This window comes from Drosophila suzukii, chromosome 2L (genome assembly GCF_043229965.1).
Source record: "Drosophila suzukii chromosome 2L, CBGP_Dsuzu_IsoJpt1.0, whole genome shotgun sequence".
Taxonomy (NCBI): Eukaryota; Metazoa; Arthropoda; class Insecta; order Diptera; family Drosophilidae; genus Drosophila; species Drosophila suzukii.
In genome coordinates, this window is record NC_092080.1 from 6,041,910 (window position 1) to 6,057,680 (window position 15,771).

Below are 15,771 nucleotides of genomic sequence, written 5' to 3' on the forward strand. Positions count from 1 at the left end.
TAAAGCAAACAACTAAGCATAAATGTGAAAAGGAATGCTTTTTTAAATCGTATCAAAGCATCACAAAAGCATTTAATTGTTTTTCCCCATTCGTTTGGCATTTCTCTGGCCTTATTTCTATTATATTTTATTTTATTTATTTTGCTTTGCAAATCTAGCTGCACACACTCACTCCGGGTTTTTGAAGACACGAGCGTTGTTATGTCAGGCAGGCACTCCAGTATATGTGATATGACTGGTAAAAGGAGGAAGGAGTCAAAAGGACAAACGTTGCACCGAAAAAAAAGACGTCAGTTGCTTGAATGTCTGGCAGGTCCTTTGAGTGTCCTCCTCCCATTTATCCAGATCCTGCAGAGCAAAATGTGATGCCAGATATGCCTATTTGAAGCAGCACGTCTGCAAAAGAAAATGGAAAAATGAAAGTATCTCACAAATGCCAAATCTCACAATGTACAGAAATTGCATTTAGATGTGCTAAGAAAATGGCTAGGAATACCATTTCCTTTTGCCAAAATAATAATCCCACACATATGTGTCAAAAGCCAAGACCCCAGAATTTCCATTCGTGCCAAATTAATTGTTAATTGCCATCAACAAGGCCAACTTCATTCGAAAGTTGACCAAATACCGCATAATCAGGCCAACAAGTCCAAGGAATTTCCCACAAGCATTCCCAAATACTGGGCAAACACTACCGAATTTAAATTTCTATAATATATTGCTATTTGTCGGGGTGTTTCTCGGCCATGTGTTATTTCAATTGTGCTCATTAGGCTCTGGATATGGTAATTAGGGCCGAGCCAATGATTGGGGTCCAAGCCAAAGGCCTGGACTATTCATTAAGCTGAATCGCTGGCCAAATTATCCCTGCTCAATGGCAAAGTCGTTCACTAATTCTCATCATCGTCATTGTTGGTTCCATTCTGTACATTGTTCGGCTTGGAATTAAACTATGAATTGCATTATAAATTGTATGCCCGGTACAAATTGCTCTAACTTGTACTTAGGCCAAATGGGATTTTCAAGTAGTGCGAGGTGGGAATTAAACTCCATAATCCTGCTAAGGCATTAATTTACCAGCTCAATAAGAGTTAACTTTTGGTTATTATACTAAGGATCTCAGATTCAACTCATCTTATTTTTAATAAATTGTTTGCTTTTATGTATATGTTGTTAAATTTCTGAAATACGAATGTATTATTTTTAAAGCTAAAGCAGGTATACCTGTTAAAAGTATACAATGAATTTAAATGGTTTAATTGCTTTATATAAATATTATTTATTAGAATACATTTTAGTCTCTATTTTTTTAAATACATAAATATTTTTGTGTTAGTGCTTTCCATTTCCTAAGCTACTATTCCAGCTGAAAAAAAGTCTAAAATGTTAACATTTTGAAAACTTTTTTCATAAAAATAAATACAATTCAGACATTTAAAAATGAATAAAAATCTATTGTAAAAGGATTTTTCTTTTCATAAACCACTATTCCATTTATAGCATAAATAAAATAAAACCTTCTGTTTGTTTCCCATTGAGCAGTGAAAAATGCGCAGATTTATATTGTTTTAGTCAACGTCAGCAGGAACTTGACAGGTCGGCCGACAGCTCAGACATTCCGGATAAATACATACAGATAAGGCGAAATGCAGTTAGTAATGGTCTCCCCCTTTGGTCCACCGGAAAGGAAAGGAAAGTCACATCCCATGGGATCCTAAGCCCACTGACAGCAGCACGTTATTGGCATTCAGTTGTGGGCAGATTTCATTTACTTTCTTGCATCACTCGAATGGCAGAATTTTCCAGGACTTTCAGGACACCCAGGACAACCAGGACCCCCAGGTTCCATCCAGTTTGGGTGTGGAAAAATGACCGTAGACTGTCCTCGTTATCTATCACCTGTCCGGTCTGTCATTCTTGAGACCCCCATCTCGACCGGAGTCAAAACAATTTTACAGTAGTTGAGGCTTTCCATTGCTATTGTTTGGTCTCCGAGCCGGGGGAAAGTAATTGATGCCTCACTGAGTCTGAAAATATTTCACCGGAAACGACGAGATGCCCATTTTTTATTGTCTTCAAGGAGAATGTATTATTTTTGGTCAGATGCGTGACGGAATGCAATCCTCGTATTCTTTTCTTTGGGTGACACAAAAAGGCTAACACAATTTTTAAAGAAGCTTCATTTATTTCTTATATTTTTGATAATAATTTCCAACGATGCCATTATTTTGATTACAGCTATTATTATTTTTTATACCTTCTATTGTTTTCTTTTTATATTACTTTTACGTTAAAATAAAAATAAAAATATTAATGCTTGTGATTTATTGTCTATGATTTTGTATTGAATTATTTTAGATATAAAACCGAATGTATTCTACTAATTTTTTAATTTTTTAATATTTATCATACTTTGAATTTTATTTTTTTGTATCTTTAGAATAAATGTTCTATGTATGTCTTGTATTATTACATCGGAAATTAACCCAAAACTTTTATTTGGAATCCTTTGTTTTTTTCTTTTTAAAACATAATCTCTTGAAGTTCTGTTAGTGTTTTAGCTTTTAATGGAATTCAGCTTAGCCCGAGTACCTTACACTTTTCATTTACCTATAGCTAACATGAAAAAAGTGGTAACTTTTTGTGTTGAAAGTGAATTTTGAATCCGAATAAACTATTGCAATCAGCTTGAGGTTGCACTCCAAGCTAAGCTGCTCATCCATATTTTTTAGAATTTCCCAATGCCTTGTGCCTGCCAACCGCTCGTTAGGCATTGTGTGGGTGGTAAGGATACACCATGTTCACGCCCTATAAAGTGACCAGCTCCCCACCCAACCGGAACTCAACCAAACCGAGCCGAGCCGCCTCACAAATCTTCAGTTGGTCTAGAAAAAGGGGAAATATTTACACGCCACACACGACTCCATTAAAACTAAACAAGAGCGTGGAAAGAAAGGACTCGGTCCTGGGTCCTACGTCCTGGCAAAAAAAAGAAGAAAAAAATGGGGAAAAGAGGGTCCCTGGTTTTCGCCATGTTCCATAACCAACGGCAACATTTCTTCATGATGTTGGCTCAACTTTGGAAATTCCCATTCTCCTTTCGGTGCGGATGTTTTGTATTTTTTTGTGCTTAAGCATACGGAGTATGTGAACACAAATCCGATAAACACACAAGCTGAGGCAGTGGGAATTTGGATTTTCGTAGGACCAAGACAGAGGATAGAGGTTAGAGGCTAGAGGACAGGGCATCATGCCACATTTTGCGGCAAGTCAAGCGCACATCTGTTGGCCGAAAGCGCTGACCAAACGAGGCTGCTACCAAACATTGTAAAATTTTAATGGGGCTCGTGGTGTGAATTGGACACCACCACGACTACGTTCGCCTACTGTTTGCTCCACTCCACTTTAGAAGTATTCGCCCTTTTTTCTTACAACTATATTAAATTTCCTTCCATTAAAATGCAAGTGGACCGACCCAAAAAAAGAGATTCCACACTTGTCAGTACTTGACCAGAAGTTAACCCATCCCGAAATGCGTTCCGGTTCAAGCTGTTCTAGTTAAACTCTTTTAGACCCAGACCTCTTGTGTTAGTCCAAATAACTTACAAAAAACGATTACGAATTCGAGGCATAGGATTTTATTAAAAATGTATAATGAATACATAAAGAAAAACTAGTCCTTAAAATTCATATGAAATTTTTAAGAAGAATGGCATATTAAAGCAAAGGATGTTTTTTTTTAAGTTCCAAATAAACTTTTTATCAAATTCAATCTTAAATCTATGAAACTAACATATTAATAAAATAAATATATTTGTTTTATTAACCACTTAAAAATAAACTTTTTATCAAATTCAATCTTAAATCTATGAAACTAACTTATTAATAAAAGAAATATATTTCTTTTATTAACCACTTAAGAATTGTAATACGACTTTATTAGTGAAAACTAAATATGCAAATTAAATTAGCCAACTAGCATAAATTAAAGTAATAATTGAACATCATTTTAAAATATTCCTTCTTTCTGGCTTCATAAATTTTAACTGAATGCTGAATGTTTGGTTCGCCACTTCGTGTCCCTGCTAAAAATAATTAAACGAATAAAGAAACGAGGAGCCCTCAAGGCCTTACATAGAACACGTGCCAGATGAAATCCCTGGTCAACTAAAAATAAGAGTTGAGATACCTTATAGTCGGAATTGAAATGCCCTGCAAGTCAACATTATCAAAGGGTTCTATTGCCTTTAATTTTCTAAAGATGGTACATAAAGTCAATAAAAACTTAAGTACTTAAAATAAGTATTTGGTAATAAAAATATTTTTTTAAAATATGATTACTTAGTGCTACGAATCCAATAACATTTTCAACATATTATCCTTGGAAAGAGCACAATCAAACATTTTTGCACGCATCACTGGGATTTTTTCGGACAATTTGGATTGTGTTTGTCTGAATGTTTGGGGTTTGTCCTTGAGACCCGTCTACGCTTGAGTGTCGTTTTCAATCAAGTGGACAGAACTACTTAAATAACTGCTTTGTTATTTTCCTGATTTTTAGTCGGCCCCTTTCTGTGGACAAACAGCAATTGCTTTTCCTACTTTCACCGAATATTTTGATAACTAACCCGAGTTGTTTGTTTTCTTTTTTTTGCAGAACTTATGATGGCTTCATTCGACTGCGAGGAACCTAATAATGCTGAGAAGCTAATGTACGATTTAAACTAGTCGTGTAATATAGGATACTTGTAGGTTAAACTAAATAATAACGACTAAGAATGCATTAAATGTTAACTCAAAACAGAAACTGTAAATACATGTTAGGAAAAACACTTAGAGATTTAAGATTTTTAAAGATAAGTAGCTAACAATAAACAAATTAGCTGTAAAAACTATTTAATATAAATAATTCGTGTGTACATGGAATATGTGTAAAGTAATTGAATAAATATTATACTATTTGGCATACAAGCCTGGGTTGATTTTTCCTTTATTTATATGCACTTTTATAATATTAAAAAGTACTATTCATTTACCTTTATGGTTATTTTTACTGAACTTGATAAGAATTTAATTTATTTTTATAATAAATCGATAAAATTATAAGCAACTGGTTAAAGTACAACACAGTTTTGAAGGTTCACCAACAGTTAAACAATTTCAGCCAGTTTCATCCATAACACCTGTGCTAAAATATACGATAATTTTTGACTTTCTAAATTAAACATCTCCTGTTGCATATTATAAACAATAAAATAATCAAAAATATATAAAGGTCATTGACAAAAAAAATTAAAACAGGTTTCTTATTAAAAAACCGTTCTTGTATTTGTTTCAAAAATCCCAAGAAATTCCTTAAAGGAATGAAATTACAAAAGCAGGCGCAAAATCTATAAACACATTAATACATCAAACAAAATCAATTCCATATTTTTTAACCATCATATTAATTTATTTAGAAACACACATCCTTAACATTAGCATTGCAGAACAGGTTGCAACAATTTGGATGCTTGTGGGTGTTAATATTGATGTCCAGACACTCAGTGTGGTTGAGATTGGGCAATCTCAAAAGAACTCCATGGAAATAACATTTTATATGGAATAGTTTATCAGAAATATAGTGTAGGATACTTACTTAACTTGTTCTTTCTGTTGCGTACCACATTGATATCGTTGACCTCAGCCTCACAGCTGAGGACCCAATTGCAGGGTTTATCCCACTCAGAGCAAGTGAAATCGCAGACGCACTGATACTGCAGATTTCCCCGACACCGTTTATTAGGATTCTTGACCGCCGGACAGAGGTTTTGGGAGCATTGGGCCAAAACCAATTCGGAGGCTACAAAAAGGAGCAGCATGCTGAGCAGAATTTTAACACCCATTTCGAAAGCTTCGCAGATAAAGTGGCCTGAATACCTAGCCTTTTATAGTCTTCCGGAGGGTAAAAGTGGGTTTATTTTTAATATGACCTGTTTAGCAATTGTGTAAATATCAGGAGAGATCAGTTCGGGCAGGGGTATAAAAGCAGGCTGTTTTGGGGGATATCATTTGAGTGCCCTGTAAGTCAAGATGAAGGCCATACGAACTCTGCTGATCTTCCAGTTGCTGGTTTGTTTGGTGGCCTTAATATCGGGCTGTAAAACGAGGTCCTGTCATCCTTTCACGGGCTTGAACAATTGTTTCGACACTGGCGGCAAGGAGCCCAGACTGCCACCTCGGGATAATACCTGCTGTGGACCCCACTGCGTCTACAAGCCTCCAAATCCTCAAAGCAGTGGTCCTTGCAGTCCTACCGCCAGAACTCGTTGTCTCCTGGACACACATTGTGGCGGCGGAATGGCCTTCACCTTTGTATGTCTCTCCGATTGCGATCTGAGCAAGAAAAATGCTGTAAGGCTCAAAGGCGGCTTTGCCCGTGAGTATTTCGTTTTGAAAATACTTAATTCTTTTTATATATATATTTATTTTATCTCTGCAGGTCTCATTTCCTTCCCTTGGGATCGGAAAAGATGTCTGAGCATGAACACCAAATGCGGCATAAATTGCTGCTGCCGTGAGAATTGTCCGAAACAGTTTTGTAAATTTTAAAGCGCTCAATAAATGTTTATAAAAAATAAGAAACTTTGATATCAAGTGATAGCATTAAGCAGACGTTAATCAAGTGGATATACATTTAATAATCCAGTTTACGAATTCCTATAGAAGTTTGAAGTAATTGGCTAAAACTGTACGTTTTTGGCGCCCAAATTTAAATTTGGTTTGAATTCTTGGCAAAAACAGTGTTGTAAAGTGTCGAAACTAGTCCAATCTATCTCTGGCTTAGCAATCGGCATTAGTTGCCACATTGCCCATCGAAACCAACAGCAGTCGTGGCCGAGCGGTTAAGGCGTCTGACTAGAAATCAGATTCCCTCTGGGAGCGTAGGTTCGAATCCTACCGACTGCGGACGAGTTTCAAACTTTTTATTTTATTTTTTTTTCATTATTTTTTTTTAAACTAAATTTTGTTAATCATGATTTTTTTAAAAATATTTTATTTGAGGATCTATGAAAAACACAAATACAATTGTCTTTTCGGTCTTTTTCTCTGGGCCTTAAAATAAAGTTTTATTTTTGTATACTTATTAAAATATGTTTTTAAATAATAACAATGTGAATGTGACACCGATACTTCATTTTATGATAATTTTTTATTTCTAAAACTGATGCAAATGTGATCAAATAATAATTGGATGGTTCAAATTCCAAGTCAAGTTACAGAGATACCTGCTCATCTCTCTTTTTTTGTACTTTTAGCCTATACACTATATTTATATTCGAAAACATTATGGCATGTTATGTGCTATTCCTTTTGTGGATACGGACGTGTGACCGTAGACTTGAGGGATCCGCAAAAGAGGATTGGCAGTTGGAACACTTGTAGGGCCGTTCGCCCGTGTGGCTCCGAGTGTGGACTCTAAGTGATTTCCGCTCCTTGTAGGTCTTTTCGCAGTACTTGCATTTGTAGGGCCGTTCTCCAGTGTGAACCCGGGTGTGAATCTTAAGTCCCTGGCGTTCCCTGAAAGCCTTTTCGCAATAATTGCATTTATAAGGACGTTCGCCTGTATGAATCATAAAGTGCTGTCTTAGACCTCCGGGAGTTCTACAGGCTTTGGAACACTGAGTGCATTTGAAGGGCCACCGGCCCACGTGAGATCGTTCGTGCACCTGAAGACTCCATTCACGAGGAAAGCTCTGCTGGCACAGGTGACACTTGAAGGGGTGCTCTTCAGTACTAAAGTTCTCACTATTATCGTTGGTATTATCGTGGCCATGGCCATAAAACTGCTGGGTTGCTCTGTCTCCTGTTGGTTTCTCCTTTTTTACTGGGTAGCCGATCTCTTGAGTGGAATACGACTGCTCACTCCGACTGTCTGATATATCGCACACCACCTCTTCCAGCAAGTCCTCCTCAATGAATTCCTGCTTCACTTGGCACTGTAGTATCTGTTTAACCTCTTCCTCCAGAGATACCTCCTTAAAACACCCGTTTTCCTGCTTCACTTGAGCGAGGAACTTGTGACCATCCTCAAAGGATCCTATAATCCCGTAAGAATCTCGAGCATCCTGCAGGCACATTTGACAAATCGTCTCCGGAAATGAATCTCCACGCTTGACTTCCAATCCACTATAGTGTGCAACAATATTCACTATAGGAATTCCAGATTCCGGGGCTCCATCGAATATGTTTATCATGTCTTGGGAACTCAGCATGCAGGTACGACACAACTCCGTCATTATTCTGGAAGCTAACTATTAGCAACATGTGTAATTTTTCATTCTTAAAATATTCTTACGGTTTTATTTGGTTTAATATTGTATGGAATTCCTCAGATAGTTTGTTTACACCTGAATTTTTCATTCATACTTTAAGTACCATAAACACCTTGTACCTGTTACACAGTGCTGTTAAGCGCAAGATCATGTATTGTCGATACTTAGTTATCGTTTTTAAAATATTATAGAAATAATAATCATTTTCTTTTAAGTGCATAAATAAAATGTACTTCTTTGTTGTATTTTATATTTTATGGATAAGGTACTTTGGGAGAAAATATATCAAGAGTGCTTAACTAACAAAAATCGTTTGGAATGCATAAAGATCTTGTATTGTCGTTACTTAGTTATCGTTTTTAAAATAATATTGAAATAATAATCATTTTCTTTTAAGTGCATAAATAAAATGTACTTCTGTGTTGTATTTTGTATTTTATGGATAAGGTACTTTGGGAGAAAATATTTCAAGAGTGCTTAACTAACAAAAAACGTTGGGAATGCGTAAATTCACATACCAATACTTCTAGAGTAGTATGGATAGCGGAATGATATCGTAAACAAGGATAAACCTTTCAATGGATTTTCCATTAATTTATAAACCCTTAAATTTAATTAATACTAAGATTTAATCGCATCTTTCGATTCATTTTTATGAACACATTCTATGTGGGTGCGGCGACGGTTCAGTTGATTGCAAATCCTCTGGCATTTAGAACACTTAAAAGACCTTCAGTCTGTGTGACATTTGAGGGAATGTTTCTTACAATCCGAGTGATATATAAATGATTTATCGCAACGATCACACTTATACGGTCGTTCCCCCGTATGAATCCGACTGTGTTGCCTAAGGTTTGATAAATCCGCAAAAGCTGTTAGGCAGACGGAACACTTGTGGGGTCGTTCCCCCGTGTGTATCTTCATATGTCTGTTCAGACAATACAGATCCACGAAATCCTTCTTGCAGAGTTTACACCGATGCGGTCGTTCGCCCGTATGGGTCATAAGGTGGCGTATAAGGTGATGCTTAACCCGATAGGCCTTCGGACAGAGGGAACACTTGAAGGGCCGACAGCCTGTGTGAATCATTTCATGCTTTTTAAGGGAGTTGGCATCTTTAAATTCCTTTGGGCAACTACTGCACTTGAAAGGTCGTTCTCCTGTGTGGCCGCGGATATGTGTCTTGAGATTTGTACTAGTCGATAGGATCTTTTTGCAGAAGGGACACTGTTTTTTTCTCCCGTAAAAGGAAATTTTCTTAGTAACATCATCTTTTTTAATTTTTGTATCGGATTGATCAGTTTTTTCCTCTGACATTGCACATCTTTGTGTGGGCTGTTCCTCCACTTGTGCATCCTTGGAATGCGGCTCCTTAGTATCATTTGTTCTTATGCCTTCTTTTAATATCACATTGACTCCATCCTGGAATAAGGAATCTTCAATGGATTCCTTATCTGATATTGGTTTCACTTCCTTGAAGTGGTCATTGATATTGGGGATTTCCTCTACGCTCTCGCTATCTGATATAAGGTATACTTCTTCCTCCGATAGATCGTCCTCCAGGATCGCCTCCTTTGCCTCGCAAAATATCTTGTAGCTGCGCTCGTAGGTTTTTATAATATCGTATGCATTTTGGGCGTCTTGCAGGCAAGGCGAGCAAATGAATTCCGGAAGCTTATCGCCTTTCTCGATCTCAGACCTGGTAACTTCAGATATGATATGGGCGATGGAGATCCCCCGATCTTGCTTCCCTTCGAAAATGTTGGCCAGGTCTGCCGACTTCCGCTGGCAAACTCGGCATTTTTCTATCATTGCGCTGTAATCAAGGATATCTTCAGAAACGACCGATTTAACAGATTTACATACTTACGGTTGTAGGTTTAATAGATTAAAAATAATTACTTCCTACTTAGATGCCTAAACTAGTTTGTTTACCCCAAACATTTTTAGAGGGCACCCTGTCCCCTTAACACTGTGCTGTTAAGCGCAAAAACATATGTCGCGTCATCGGTAATCGATTGTCATAAATGTCAAAAAATAAACAAACTGTGTTGTCTTTAAAATAATATCTATGTTGCAATTGTACTAAATATAAAACCGTCTGTAAGTGTTTTTGCTTGTCCTTAGAAGCATCTTAAGAGCTGGTTTATACATTTCAGGACAATGAAGCTATGTCGAGTTTGCCTGGGAAGTTCCGAAAACATGGTAAACATTTTCGAAGGAGCAGGAGCACACAATCTGGGAATTTCGATTTCTGTGGCGTATATGATATCTGAAGTCACTGGTTTTAGAATTGAAAAAGGAGACCCACTTCCTGATTGCATTTGCCCAACTTGCCTGGAGGATGCGCAAAGTGCATTTAAGATTATTAAAACCTACGAGTGCAGCTCCAATATCTTTTGTAAAGCAAAGAATGCAGACTACGCTGATAAGAGATCAGATTCTTCAAGGGCAACCTTCCAGGACAAAGTGAAGAAAAAGCCCATTGAATATGATGCCAATGGAGAGAATGATTCCAATGATAGAGTGAAGACTGAGCCCATTGGAGAGCAAGAATCCAACTTTAATAATATAGAAAAGACTGAGCCGATCGAATTATGTGCTATTGGAGAGCAAGAATTCAAGGAAAATGATAACAACGACGCCGTTCGCCCGAAGAAATCGCACATGTGCTCCCACTGCCAAAGGTCCTTTTCGTATCCTTCACAACTCAAGCGCCACAACCTCGTCCACACAGATGAACGACCATTTAAATGTAGTGATTGCCCGAGTGCCTTCAAGGAAAAATCCTACTTATCGGTGCACATCAGGATTCACGCGGGGAACACGCCGTTCAAGTGCACCCATTGCCCGATGGCCTTCGAGCGAGAATCCGGCCTGAAGAAACACACCAAGATTTACACAGGAGGTCGGCCATTCAAGTGCTCCCGCTGCCGGAAGCGCTTTCTAACTAAAACTCATCTTAAACGCCACTTCATGCGCCACACCGGAGAACGACCGTATCCATGTGCCCATTGCAATAAGGCTTTCAGGGATAATGCTCATTTAAGACGTCACATAAGACTACACACAGGAGAAAGACCCTTAAAGTAATCCCAATGGCCGAAAGCTTTTACCGAAAAAGACTGTTTGCATGCACACTTGCTGATCCATGATAGGACAGCATTGAAAACATAATTTTAATCATACTAATTATAAATAATAATAGAAAACTTAATTTTAATCATGTTAAATATAAATAATAATAGACGAAGGAAATTATTGTGCTGCTTATGTTCTTTTCGTATGTTCTTGTTCCTGTGGGGATCCGACTTTACCGCCTGCGTTTCTTCTTGTTTCTGACTAGTTATATTCGGCCTGTTCCTTTTGGTCCATCCACTTCATTATCCACCAAAGTAATCCTGATTTAATAAGAGCAGTTTCTATAATTTTCAAAAATAATGTTAGCAGTCGATAACCGATGTCGCAACATATGTTTTCGCGCTTAACAGCACAATGTTACGGCCACAGGGTGCCCACAGTATCAGTCTGCAGGAAATGTGATAAACAAACTATCTGTTTTAGGAAATAGTAATTATAAATATATATGGTAAATATTTTAAACATAAAAACGTAAGTACGTGTATCTGTTAGATCGGTAAACTTTCTAATCTACTCCTTGATTGCAGCACAATGAGGGAAATATGCCGAGTTTGCCAGCGAAAGTCGGCAAGCCTGGCCAACATTTTTGAAGGGAGGCAAGATCGCGGCGTCCCCATTGCGCATATGATATCCGAAGTTACCGGTTCTACACTCGAGAAAGGGGACGCACTTCCGGAATTCATTTGCCCGCCCTGCCTGCAAGACGCCCAAAATGCATTCGATATTATAAAAACCTACGAGCGCAGCTACAAGATCTTCTGCGAGGCAAAGGAGGCGATCCTGGAGGACGATCTGTCGGAGGAAGAAGTCTGCCTGATATCAGATAGCGAGAGTGAGAGATCGTTCTATGTCAAGGTCAATGGCCATGCCAAGGAGGAGACATTAAATGGAACTGAAGTCTACGAGATATCAGAAAGTGAATGTGATCAATCCGAACAACAATCACAAGCCGATGCCATTGAAGACGATGATGCCATTGAAAATGACGATGCCATTGAAGACGATGATGCCAATAACAATGTTTTCGATAGTGCTGAATCAAAGTTCCAGGGCCTGGTAAAGAATGAATCCATCGAACATGTCAAGAAAGCCTATGATACCTCAGGAGATGAAAGTGATCAAGAATACTTTAAGAATGAAGATTCCGATGATAGCGATTATGTGGTCAAAGGGGTTCGCTCAAAGCAGAAGAATAATAAGTGTCCCTACTGCCAAAAGACCTTCCGGTGTCACGCTGCTCTCATGGAGCACAAACGCATCCATACGGGTGAACGGCCATTTAAATGTCACATATGCCAACAGTCCTTTCGAATCAAACTCCAACTCACACGTCACATCTTGAAACATACGGGTGAACGACCCTATAAGTGTAGTCAGTGCCCAAAAGACTTCCGCGATCGCTGTGGTTTAAGCCATCACATCAAGACTCACTCGGGGAATAAACCCCATCAGTGTTCATTGTGCAAGAAGTGCTTTGGCTGTAAGGGTAATCTTAACAAGCATTTAATGACCCACACGGGAGAAAGGCCCTATAAGTGCACCGTCTGCCTGACAGCTTTTACGGATCCAACAAACCTGAGACAACACAAGCGGATTCACACTGGGGAACGATACTTTAAATGTAAATATTGTGAGGAGTCTTTTATGTACAAGGCTACTCTTGACAAGCATACACGGGTTCACACACACCCAAATGTTGCGCGTCATGACATAGTTAAGCGTGCCAGTATTCCCTCAGAGAAGAAAATATTCAAGTGTTCAACCTGCCCTATGACTTTTCCCAAGAAGTCTTATCTTGATCGTCACTTTAAGACCCACACGGGAGAACGACCGTTCAAGTGTGATCATTGTGAAAAAGCCTTTTTGGTCCGCGGAAACCTCGTTAAACATATTAGGATCCACACGGGGGAACGACCCTTTAAGTGTACAATCTGCAATTCATCTTTTGCGGATGGATCGAATCTAAACCAACACATGCGAATTCACAAACAGGATAAAAGGTTTAAGTGTGATCAATGCGATAAGTCTTTCCTGGATAACGCTCACCTCAAGAAACATGCATGGAGTCACAGAAGTCTACCGTTTAAATGTGACCATTGCAATAAGTCTTTTCCGTTTAAGGATCGTCTTGAGAGACATGCTCAGAATTACAAACAGACTGACCAGGGGTGCATAAGAAAGCGCCTCATTGACTACTATAAGATTAAAAAGGTCAAATGTCCCCTCTGCCCGAAATCCTTTCCGTTTCAATCAGTCCTCAACGTCCACCTCAGGCGCCACACTGGAGAAAAACCGTATAAATGTAGTTATTGCAAAAAGGGCTTCGCGGATACCGGTAGTCTTCATAATCACTTAAGGATCCACACGGGGGAAAAGCCCTTCAAGTGCGCCATCTGTGAGAAAGCTTTTTCGGATATATCAAACCTATACCATCACAGAAAGGTCCACGCGAAAAATAGATCTGCTAAATAGGATGATTGCGAAAGTTCTTTTTTTAATAAGGGACGTCTTGAGGGACACATTGGAACCCATGCGGGGGAATACCCTTCAGGTGTCCACAATTCCTGGCATTTTTTGTGAATTTAGCAAACACACCCTAGTAAATAAGGGAAAACACATTCCCAAAGGCATATAAACCCCCATATGACAACGATATAATATTACCATTTATAAGTAGTAGTTTTAACTTTTGAATTCATTTCAAATCCGCTTTTGTTTTTGTCTAAAAACCTGCATGTTTAGCTTTAAAACTAATTCTCATTAAATCTAAGGTGTAATTACATCAAAATACATTCTTATTTAAAAAATACGCGTCTTTTAAAAATAATTTTAAAAATCGATAACCGACGACACAACATATGTTCGTGCGCCTAACAGCACACTGTAAAGGGAAACCGGGCGATTATAGCAGCTGCGTTCTTAACAAAATGATGAGAATGTAAAAGATATTTTCTATAAATACTATTTACCCGCTCCAATGTTCTCAAAATAATGCCATAGGTAAGTCTATTTGTTTTGCCATAGCTGTTTCTGAATCCAGCTTGATATATTTCAGAATTATGGAGGAACTATGTCGAGTTTGCCTTGGACTCTCCGAAAACATGGTAAACATTTTCGAAGGATCAGGAAGTATTGGGATTTCCATAGGACGCATGATATCTGAAGTCACTGGTTATGGGCTAGAAAAAGGAGACTCATTTCCAGATTTCATTTGCCCGTCCTGCCTGGAAGATGCCCAAAACGCATTCGATATTATAAAAACCTACGAGCGCAGCTACAGGATCTTTTGTGAAGCTAAGGATGCGATCCTGGAGGACGATGTACCTGAGGAAGAAGTCAGCCTGGAATCAGACAGGGATAGTGATAGATTGTTTATTGCCGAGGAGGCACCCAAGGATAATGACCGAGTCAAGAAAGCGCCCTTAGAAAAAGGAAGTGATCAATCCAATCAACAAAGAAAAAGTAATAGAATTGAAGATGCCCACTCCAATAATAATACTAACGATGGTGTTCCCTCAAAGACCAAGGGGCCTGTGAAAAAAGGATCCAAAAAACGTGATAAGAAAGCCGATGATACATCAGGAGATGAAAGTGATCAATCTGATGATCAGATAAATCACAATGACACTGGAAAGAAAGATAGCGCTCGATCAGAGAAGGGCAATAAGTGTTCCTATTGTCAAAGAATATTCGCGCATCCATCATTGCTCAAGAGACACATCCGCATTCACACAGGGGAACGACCGTTCAAGTGTTCACACTGCACGAAGTCCTTTCGGCAGAATGGTAATCTTACGTTGCATTTAAGGACTCATACGGGGGAAAAACCCTTTAAGTGCACAACCTGCCTGTCAGCATTTTCGAGTCAAAGTAGACTCACAGAACACAAAAGAATTCACACGGGGGAAAACCCCTTCAAGTGCACAATCTGCAAGAAAGCTTTTTCGAATGTATCAAACCTCAACCAACACAAAAAAGTCCACTCGAAAGAACGACCCTTTCAGTGCGAGTCTTGTGAAATGTCATTTGTTGATATCGAACATCTAAGGCGACATACACGAACCCATACGGGAGAAAAACCCTACAAATGTCCTCATTGCCAGACGCATTTTAGGAATTCAGCAAACCTCATTCGCCATAGGAAGGTGCATTTGAAAAAGCAACCTTAAACATATTTATTTTCAAAAAGGCATATTATTATAATTGCATTTCCAACTGGTTTCTGTGTTGACTTAAAACCTGTTTTCGATATTACTAAGATTATATTAAAACCTAAAATTTCGATTTTTCTTTTAAAAAGTATTTTAAAATCGAT

General features: G+C 38.3%; 7 protein-coding genes and 1 non-coding gene across 10 annotated transcripts in view; 6 read left to right on the forward strand and 2 right to left on the reverse strand.

Moving 5' to 3' along the window:
- The window catches only part of LOC108021684 (ras-GEF domain-containing family member 1B-B), a 30,844-nt gene extending 25,873 nt beyond the window's left edge, over positions 1-4,971 (forward strand). For both annotated transcript variants that reach the window (XM_065868857.2, XM_017090509.4), the window contains exon 13: positions 4,658-4,971. In XM_065868857.2, the coding sequence (XP_065724929.2) occupies positions 4,658-4,728 (71 nt within the window). In that variant the 3' untranslated portion in view covers positions 4,729-4,971. The remainder of the gene's footprint in view (positions 1-4,657) is intronic.
- A 464-nt stretch (positions 4,972-5,435) lies between these two features.
- On the reverse strand, positions 5,436-5,886 carry LOC108013420 (uncharacterized). Its single transcript, XM_017079285.3, has 2 exons — positions 5,639-5,886; positions 5,436-5,577 (listed from the first exon to the last, which is right to left on the reverse strand). Exons 1-2 carry the CDS (start codon positions 5,883-5,885, stop codon positions 5,456-5,458), a joined length of 369 nt encoding a protein of 122 aa, XP_016934774.3. The 5' UTR covers position 5,886; the 3' UTR covers positions 5,436-5,455.
- A 181-nt stretch (positions 5,887-6,067) lies between these two features.
- Positions 6,068-6,642, forward strand: LOC108007841 (uncharacterized). The gene is made up of 2 exons (XM_017071639.3): positions 6,068-6,418; positions 6,482-6,642. The coding sequence occupies exons 1-2, from the start codon at positions 6,073-6,075 to the stop codon at positions 6,589-6,591; spliced, it is 456 nt and encodes a 151-aa protein (XP_016927128.3). The 5' UTR covers positions 6,068-6,072; the 3' UTR covers positions 6,592-6,642.
- A 224-nt stretch (positions 6,643-6,866) lies between these two features.
- On the forward strand, positions 6,867-6,948 carry TRNAS-AGA (transfer RNA serine (anticodon AGA)). Its single transcript has one exon. It is a non-coding gene; the product is annotated as a tRNA-Ser (tRNA).
- A 225-nt stretch (positions 6,949-7,173) lies between these two features.
- On the reverse strand, positions 7,174-10,307 carry LOC108009075 (zinc finger protein 431). The gene is made up of 3 exons (XM_070996498.1): positions 10,186-10,307; positions 9,051-10,131; positions 7,174-8,294 (listed from the first exon to the last, which is right to left on the reverse strand). The coding sequence occupies exons 2-3, from the start codon at positions 10,125-10,127 to the stop codon at positions 7,338-7,340; spliced, it is 2,034 nt and encodes a 677-aa protein (XP_070852599.1). The 5' UTR covers positions 10,128-10,131; positions 10,186-10,307; the 3' UTR covers positions 7,174-7,337.
- Positions 10,301-11,573, forward strand: LOC108021664 (zinc finger protein Paris-like). 2 transcript variants are annotated; one of them, XM_065864625.2, is made up of 2 exons: positions 10,301-10,418; positions 10,475-11,573. In XM_065864625.2, the coding sequence occupies exon 2, from the start codon at positions 10,479-10,481 to the stop codon at positions 11,406-11,408; it is 930 nt and encodes a 309-aa protein (XP_065720697.2). In that variant the 5' UTR covers positions 10,301-10,418; positions 10,475-10,478; the 3' UTR covers positions 11,409-11,573. The 2 variants fall into 2 exon arrangements, with proteins under 2 accessions (XP_065720697.2, XP_070851081.1); XM_070994980.1 differs by having other exon boundaries at positions 10,397-10,414.
- Positions 11,574-11,804: 231 nt separating this feature from the next.
- On the forward strand, positions 11,805-14,217 carry LOC139352536 (zinc finger protein 431-like). Its single transcript, XM_070994968.1, has 2 exons — positions 11,805-11,927; positions 11,984-14,217. The coding sequence occupies exons 1-2, from the start codon at positions 11,902-11,904 to the stop codon at positions 13,926-13,928; spliced, it is 1,971 nt and encodes a 656-aa protein (XP_070851069.1). The 5' UTR covers positions 11,805-11,901; the 3' UTR covers positions 13,929-14,217.
- Positions 14,218-14,300: 83 nt separating this feature from the next.
- LOC108021665 (zinc finger protein Paris-like) lies at positions 14,301-15,755 on the forward strand. The gene is made up of 2 exons (XM_017090479.4): positions 14,301-14,456; positions 14,512-15,755. The coding sequence occupies exon 2, from the start codon at positions 14,516-14,518 to the stop codon at positions 15,623-15,625; it is 1,110 nt and encodes a 369-aa protein (XP_016945968.3). The 5' UTR covers positions 14,301-14,456; positions 14,512-14,515; the 3' UTR covers positions 15,626-15,755.
- Positions 15,756-15,771: the final 16 nt, after the last annotated feature.